Here is an 8,501-nt window from a genome sequence, read left to right on the forward strand (position 1 = left end):
GCCGCGCTCGGCAGCCCGCCCTGCGCCCCACCACCCCGCACACCATCACCCTGCAGCCCTCCTCCTTCCGCAACCTGCGCCTGCCCAAGCGCCTCAGGGTCATCTACTTCTTCGCACGCACCCGCCTGGCACAGAGGCTCATCATGGTACGTCGTGAGGGGTTTGGGACCCAGTGCCTCTTCCCCATGGGCACTGACCCCCCAACAGGCTTCCAGAGGGGCAAAAGCCCAACATTTTCCTCTATCCTTGTTCCCAGTGCAAGTCTCGTGCTGCCTCGTGGTAAATATAATATAATCTGCTTTCTATAAGCAGATTTTCAAGACTTTGAGTCTTGGGATGATTTTTACAAGCAGAAGTCATGGGTTGTTCCTGCAGATCATGTGGTCTGTTTAGGGGATATTTAGGGGATATTCTGCTGCATGAAACACTTAAAGCTTCACCTTTTCCAGGTGTGAGCACAGTGTTTACACCAGTTACTGCCCCTGCATGTCTCCCATCTCCATTTTGGGTGTCTCTAATGGGATTGGAGGAATCTTTGTGTTCCTTGGCTCTGCAGACCCCATTCCAGCCAACAGTGGCAGTTTAAGTTAAATCCCCATACAGGAGCTGTGGATGCTGCATCGAGTCCTGCACAAATCAGGATTCAGAACCCCAAACTGAGAGATTCCAGCCCTGTTTGGGGATGTCAGACCTGCTGGTCCCATCTGTCAGCACGAATCTCCTCCCTGCTGTGTGTTTTGCAGGGAGAATTGGGATTCTGACCCTAGATGGATCAGGAAAAGTGGCATCCAGGTTTGATGTGTGCTGTGCAGCTCTCCCAGTCCCCTTGTGGGATCAGTACTGGGAGTAAGGTTACAGCAGAGTGTGGATGTACCTGTGGTTGAGGAATGTGGATCAGCTCAGACAGGTGACTGTGGTGGTACTAAAGGGACTTGTCTGTGCTCACCCCGCGCAGGCTGGGACGGTGATCTGGATCGGAATCCTGGTCTACACGGATCCTGCTGGTCTCCGCACCTACCTCACGTCACAGGTCACTGAGCAAAGCCCCTTGGGTGAGGCAGGTCTGCCCCCCATGCCTGTCCCTGGAGGGGTCCTGCCTGCTGGGGACCCCAAGATCGACCTCTCCGTGTTCCCGTCGGAGCCGATCCAGCTGTCCGAGAACCAGACGCAGCAGCGGGAGCAGAAGTCGGGGCTGGAGGCCCTGAGCAGGCTGGAGCCAAACCAGCACAGCTGGGCCCAGGGACCAGAGGGCAGAGGGAATGGGCAGGTGGAGCTTGGCACAGAGGCAGAGGTCACCTGGGGAGCAGAGGATGAGGAGATCTGGAGGAAGCTTTCCTTCAGGCACTGGCCGTCCCTCTTCAGCTACTACAACATCACCCTGGCCAAGAGGCAAGTGAGCTGGCCCTGAGTGCCACAGGCAATGGGATTCATGGAATTTGTCTTTCTTCTGTCCTTCATCCTCTCGAGTCATATAACCTGTGCCATATAACTATATAACCTGTGTCATATAACTATAATGGGGGTCACTCCAGGGCTGTCTTCAGGACGAGGCTGATGAGCAGGTCCTCGTGGGTGGGCAGAGCTCCCAAACTCTCTGGGACTATTTTTCTGGGAATGAGGGTTGTTTCTCTCCATGCTCTTGAGTGTTTTATGTGTTTGATATCTTCCTTGACCCTGGAGGTGAAGTTTAAAGTTTTGTAACCTGATAAAAGAACACTCAGGGAGACCTTCTGGCTCTCCACAGCTCCCTGACAGGAGGTGCAGCCAGGTGGGGGTTCAGGCTCTGCTCCCAGGGAACAAGGGACAGGATGAAAGGAAAGAGCCTCAAGCTGTGCCAGGGGAGGTTCAGGTTGGATATTGGGGAAATCCCTCCTGGAAAGGGCTGTCAGGCACTGGAACTGCCCAGGGCAGGGGTGGAGTCACCATCCCTGGAGGTGTTCAAGGAACAACTAGACGCTTGGGGCCGTGGTTAGTGATGGTTTTGGCAGTACTGGGGAACGGTTGGGCCCTGGTCTCACATGGCTTTTCCAACCTCAGTGATCCTCTGGTTCCACGATATAACCATCTGTAAGTGATGGGGATGGTACATGTGAGGACGAGACACCTGAGCTGAAGAAATTTCTTGGTGAGACCCTGGTCTATAGCGCACAGGAAACTGGACCAGATCTTTGTATTCATACTTAAATCCATGGGATCCGTTTGATCTCATCAGTAGCTCATTCCACTGTTGACTCTTTGAAGGGTGAAACCCTGGGAAACACCTTTAGAGAATATTTCCAAGGAGATTTTTAGTTTAGGACACCTGAAATTACTGTCTGGAAGCACCTCAAGACCTACCATGGCTGCTGGCAGGAAGATGCTCTCTGTCACCTGTCAGGATTCCTGTGTCTCCTTTGTTGTTCCTAAGCTGTTCTCCCCTCTCCACCCCTTCAGGTACATCAGCATCCTGCCAGCCATCCCTGTCACGCTGTACCTGAACCCACAAGAGGCCTTAGAGGTGCGACATCCCCAGGAGGCCACGCGATACCACCCCTTCCTGGCCACGGGCACGGGGAAGCTGGAGGCTGGGGCTCAGCCTGACCACTCGGCCAAGCTTCACGGCCACCAGGATGTCACCCTCTACAAGTAAAATGTCCTCCTTGCAGCCTTCTCACCCTGTCCCAACTCCCTGGGGACTCTGGGCATGGTTTGGGTTGGTTCTGCTGGGAGATCAAAAAAGCTTCAGTGCCAGACCCCATGGTGACACTCGAGTGTGAAACTACATCTCTCCTGGCACTTTTCTGTCAGCTGAGGGCCGGAGTGGTGTGAGCATCGAGGCTCTTGGTGCTCATGGTGCATTACAGGGTTTGTCACTGGGTGTCAGGGACAGGAGATCAATTTGGGGTATAAATGTCATGATTTATTGGATGTTAAGTCAGACTCTGGTACAAGGAGCTTCCTTCCCCCCAGAGAGGACAACTCACAGCTCCCTGCCTGGGTCTGCAGTTCTTCAGCTGTGCTGAACACGCTTTGTATCATCCCAATCCTGTCCAATGTTTTCTGAAAGTCCTAGCTGCTCTCTCACTGAAAAACCTCAAAATGTTGTTGAAACCATCATTTTCCCCTGAAAAAACCCTTTAATTTTCAACAAATACCTGTAGTTTGTTGAAAATCTCCCTCAGCTGAGGACTTCAGGCCAGCGCATCTGTAAATGCTGGCACAGCATTTTGCAGTTCAGACTAGAAATTGGATCTTTTACCCCTTTTCACTCACATTCTCCTTGTGTTTGTGTCTGTGTGTCCCCCCAGGGTGGCTGCTCTGGGTCTGGCCTCAGGCATCATCCTGGTGCTGCTGCTCTTCTGCCTGTACCGAGTGTTCTGCCCCAAGAACTATGGGCAGAACGGGCACAGCCGCAGGAGGAGGGGAGACCTGCCCTGTGATGACTATGGCTACTCCCCCCCTGAGACTGAGATCGTCCCCCTGGTCCTCAGGGGTCACCTCATGGTAGGTCTCACCTGTGTAGGACATTGTAGCATGAAATTCCTGATGCACTTTCCCATTTCCCCCTGGGACTTTGCTCTCTGCAATTCCTGTTGTCACTTTCTCTGGCTTCCATTCCCTGCTGTGCTGGGGCAGCTTCACATTCCTGATGTTTCATGCCTACTGGATCCTGTTTTCCTGCTTCAGAAAAGTTAGTGCATGAGCTTGAGCTGTTCAGTGTTGTTTCCAGTGCTCAAAGCATCCATGGGTTTGCATGGAAGTGTGCTGCTGCTGCACACTTCAGTCAGTTTTCCTCAGGGGAAAGATGTTTCTTCAGGAGCAATTTCTTCATGGAAAGGGCTGTCAGGCATTGGAAGGGGCTGCCCAGGGAGGTGGTGGAGTCACCGTCCCTGGAGGTGTTTAAGGAACAACTGGAGGTGGCACTGAGTGCTCTGGTCTAGTTGACAAGGTGGTGATGGGGTCACAGGTTAGACTTGATGGTCTTGGAGATCTTTTCCAGCCTTAATGATTCTGCAATTCTTCCCATTCTGAGATGAAGCAAAGGATTCAGGTGTCCAGACAGATGAATTTGAAACACTGTGCTGTGTCTCCCAGAGAAGCTGTACCTCTGTTCCTGATGCTGTCGTCAATTTGGGACAGACTGTCAGGGAAAGGGAAAGCAGGTGGAGTCAGTTGAATCTGCAGCACCCTGGCAGAGATCATGGTATCCCAGCATCCCAGACTGGTTTGAGTTAGGAGAAACCTTAAAGCCTGTCTAGTCCCACCCCATGCCATGGGCAGGGACACCTTCCCACTAGCCCAGGTTTCTCCAAGCCCCATCCAGCCTGGCCTTGAACACTCTCAGGGATGTCCATGGTGCCACACTCAGCTGTGCTTGTCCTTCCTTCCTCCCAGGACATCGAGTGCCTGGCCAGTGATGGGATGCTGCTGGTTAGCTGCTGCCTGGTGGGGCAGATTCGCGTGTGGGACGCACAGACAGGTGACTGCCTCACCGTCATCCCCAAACCCAGGTATGTTTGTGCCTGTGTACTGTCACTCTGCTCTTGGGAAACACCTCTGCCCAGGTCCTCAGGTCCTCACATCCCTCCACGGAGGGAGCACCTCTGCCCAGGTCCTCAGATCCCTGCTCTGAGAGGTCACTCCCATGAGGAACCTGGCAGCAGAGTGGTCCTGAGCTCTATCCTTTGTTCCAGGTTGCGCAGGGACAGCAGTGGCATCTTCGATTACCAGGAGGGTTGGGACCCCAGTCCAGAAGGGAAGAATGGGTTGGAGGACTCCTTTGAGAGCAGCCACCAGCTCAAACGGCTGCTGGGGCCCCCCCAGCCCCCCCTGTTCTGCGACCAGCCTGACCTCACCTCCCTCATCGACACCAACTTCTCGGAGCAGGTGAAGGTGGCTGAGTCGGAGCCGCGGCTCCGGGCCGTGGGCAGCCGCCACAGGGACACAGGCTATGACTTCAGCAGCCTGGTGGGGAAGGTGTACGAGGAGCACAGCAGCTCCAGCTGCAGGAATGTGAACTTCCCAGGGCTCTCAGCCCACCACGGCCCCCCTGGACTCTGTGGGGGCAGTGGCCGTGCCATGGCCTGTGGCCATGATGACAGCAGCTGCCGCAGCCTTGGGGACAGGGGCCTGGGGGACAGGAGCTTTGGGGACGAGTCCTGCACAGGATGTGACAAGTCCTCATCCCTTCCCTCCTGGGGAGGGGACCTGGAGAGCTCTGTCTGGAGCCTGGACCTGCAGGGGAACCTGATCGTGGCTGGACGGAGTAATGGGAAGCTTGAGGTAAGTGAGGAGTAGGGATGGAGGAATTGGAATGTGGAGGTGAGGAGTAGGGACAGTAATGGGAAGGTGGAGGTGAGTGAGGAGGAGGGATGGAGGAATGGGAAGGTGAAGGTGAGGAGTAGGGATGGAGGAATGGGAAGGTGAAGGTGAGGAGTAGGGATGGAGGAATGGGAAGGTGAAGGTGAGGAGTAGGGATGGAGGAATGGGAAGGTGAAGGTGAGGAGTAGGGATGGAGGAATGGGAAGGTGAAGGTGAGGAGTAGGGATGGAGGAATGGGAAGGTGAAGGTGAGGAGTAGGGATGGAGGAATGGGAAGGTGAAGGTGAGGAGTAGGGATGGAGGAATGGGAAGGTGAAGGTGAGGAGTAGGGATGGAGGAATGGGAAGGTGGAGGTGAGGAGTAGGGACAGTAATGGGAAGGTGGAGGTGAGCAGGGACACAGGAATGGGAAGGTGGAGGTGAGGAGCAGGGACAGTAATGGGAAAGTGGATGTGAAGAGCAGGGACACAGGAGCAGGTTGCTGTTCCCTGGTGACATAGCTCAGGGGTCAGGAGCATAGCACAGGAAGCTGTTGTGGATCCCCAGCCCCTCCGTGTGGGGTGGCTGTCAGGTCAGGACCACAGCAGTGACCCCTCCTGCCCCCAGGTGTGGGATGCCATCGAGGGGACCCTCCGCAGCAGCAATGATGAAGGTCAATCTGGTATCACAGCACTCGTCTTCCTCAACAACAGGTAATTGATGGTACCAGGGGTGAGCCAGATCCCAGCCCTGACCTCCATGGCAACTCCAGACAGCAGAGGCTCAGCTGGGAAGTCTGTTCCTTAGAATCATGGAATATCCTGAGTTGGAAGGGATCCTCATGGATCATGGAGTCCAACTCCTGGCCCTGCGCAGGACACCCCAACAATCCCACTATGTCCCTGAGAGCATTGCCCAAATGCTCCTTGAGCTCTGTCAGGCTTGGGGCTGTGACCACTGCCCTGTTCCAGTGCCCACCCACCCTCTGAGGGAAGAACCTCCTAATATCCGACCTGATACCCAGCTTTGTCCTTCTGTGTGTCCACCTTATCCGTTCCCCATGTGTGGAGTGACCTTTCCTGGCTCCAGGTCTACTCCAGCATCCAGACCTTCATTCTTCAGTCTTCCCAGTGGTTGACTATCCACAAGGTTTCAGGGCTGTGAGACCTTTGGATCCCTGGTTTCTGTAGCTGCTATTCCAGAGGCACTGCCATCCACCAGTCTATTCCAAGCTTTATATGATCTCCAAGCCCAGTTCTCTGCAGCCTCCTCCTGGGGAGCCTGGTGGTCTGTGCCCTGCCCTGGGGGATGCCTGGTCCTGGGGCTCTGGGAAGGGCCTCTCCTCACCCCCGTTTCTCCCTCAGGATTGTGGCTGCCCGGTTGAACGGCTCTTTGGATTTCTTCTCACTGGAGACACACACATCCCTAAACCACCTGCAGTTCCGAGGTGAGCAAGTGTCACGAGTGGCTGCACTGCCCTGGGCTCCTTCCTCTGCCTCCTCCCTCTTCCCCTCATAGCTGACTCTTCCTCACACCCACTTCAGCTTCGGGAGTACCACAGCCCACCCCAAACTGCTCCATGGAGTAACTGGTTTGCAGAGCAAGGCCTCCTTTGGTTCTGGAGTGGATGATTTAGATGGGATATTGGGAAGAGATTACTCCCTGTGAGGGTGGTGAGACACTGACACAGGTTGCCCGGAGAAACTGTGTCTGCCCCATCCCTGAAAGTGTTCCAGGCCAGGTTGGATGGGACTTGGAGCAACATGGGCTAGTGGAAGGTGTCCCAGTCCATGGAATGTGATGATCTTTAAAGTCCTTTCAACCCAAACCATTATGTGATGTTGCTGAAAATGTGCTCAAGAAAACTCCTTATGGGAGACTCCTAAAAAGCTCAGCTGCCATGTGATACGGGGAAGACAGAGGTTGATTCTAGGAGAGGCGAAAAAAAGATCACAAGGGTGGAACGAGATGGGCTTTAAGGTCCTTCCCACCCAAACCAGTCTGAGATTCTGTGACCCTGTTGAGCAGTTGTTTATGAGCACTGAGCCACTGTAGCTTCAGTCTTGAGTGCTGAGTGTTGAAGGCCAGCCCCAAATTCCCTAAAATCCGTCATCCAGGCATCCCTGAGCCACACCATTGCAAGGCGACCGTACTCCCGCATGTCTCACACAGGTGCCCCGAGCCGGAGCAGCATGCCATCCTCGCCGGTGCTCAGCAGCAGTGACGTGGTGCTGTGCCAGCTCACCCACACCGTGTCCTGTGCCCACCACAAGCCCATCACGGCGCTGAAGGCGGCAGCTGGGCGGCTGGTCACGGGCAGCCAGGACCACACGCTCAGGGTGAGCCCCCCTCAGCCCTGAGGTGCGGGGTGGGACCTGAGCTTAGCTTGTCCCAGGGCACAGAGGGAGGTGGGACCTTGGGGTGGGGGTTGGAGGCCAACCTGGAGCATTCTGGAAGCTCCTTTTCCCCAGGCTGAGCCCTCCCAGCATCCTCAGTTGCTCCTGGTGCTCCAGCCCCTTGCCCAGCTCCATTGCCCCTCTCTGGTCTCGCTCCAGCATGTCAACATTTTTCTGGTTGTGAGGGGCCCAGAACTGAAACCAGGGTTCAAAGTGCCTCACCAGTGCTCTATACAGAGGGTGATCCCTGCCCTGGTCCCACTGGCCACACTATTGCTGATACCAGGTTTTTTTATGTTTTGTCACCTGGACTCATGTTCAGCCACTGTCACCAGCACCCTCAGGGCCTTTTCTGGCCCCTCTGCCCCACACAAGGAGCATTCCATGGTGGTGTTGTGACCCACTGTGAATATCAGCATCTGGGTTGTGGGGTGTTCTCTGTCCTTTCCTCATCCCCTTCAGCCGTGCATGTCACTGCCCTATCACTGCCCAACAACCATGACTTACCCCTGCCCTGGGCTGGATCCCGTGACCTCTGGAATCCCTGTCAGGCTCTGGGGATCCACAGGGATCTGTTGTGTCCTTAGCTGGAGTGGTGAGCTCAGGTTGCACCACTGCAGCCCAGCTGCCCCCAGAGTCCCTCCCCTGCCTCTCCTGCCCAGGTGTTCCGGCTGGAGGACTCGTGCTGCCTGTTCACACTGCAGGGCCACTCGGGAGCCATCACAGCCGTGTACATCGACCAGGTACAGGGGGAAGCTCTGTGTGGCTGTGGAGCTCAGACCTGAGCTCAGACCTGGGGTGATAACTGGGCCCATACCTGAGCCCAT

At 55.3% G+C, this 8,501-nt stretch overlaps 1 protein-coding gene across 1 annotated transcript; it reads left to right on the forward strand.

Moving 5' to 3' along the window:
- Window positions 1-8: 8 nt before the first annotated feature.
- On the forward strand, window positions 9-8,417 carry SCAP (SREBF chaperone; the record flags this gene model as incomplete). Its single annotated transcript, XM_009077116.1, has 10 exons — window positions 9-146; window positions 956-1,389; window positions 2,434-2,625; window positions 3,288-3,483; window positions 4,375-4,490; window positions 4,674-5,262; window positions 5,906-5,991; window positions 6,643-6,725; window positions 7,451-7,617; window positions 8,337-8,417. Coding segments are annotated over 10 exons (2,082 nt in total), but the record flags the coding sequence as incomplete, so codon positions are not given.
- Between the last annotated feature and the right edge of the window lie 84 nt (window positions 8,418-8,501).

Source organism: Acanthisitta chloris, unplaced genomic scaffold, assembly GCF_000695815.1.
Source record: "Acanthisitta chloris isolate BGI_N310 unplaced genomic scaffold, ASM69581v1 scaffold19746, whole genome shotgun sequence".
In the NCBI taxonomy this organism is placed as follows: domain Eukaryota; kingdom Metazoa; phylum Chordata; class Aves; order Passeriformes; family Acanthisittidae; genus Acanthisitta; species Acanthisitta chloris.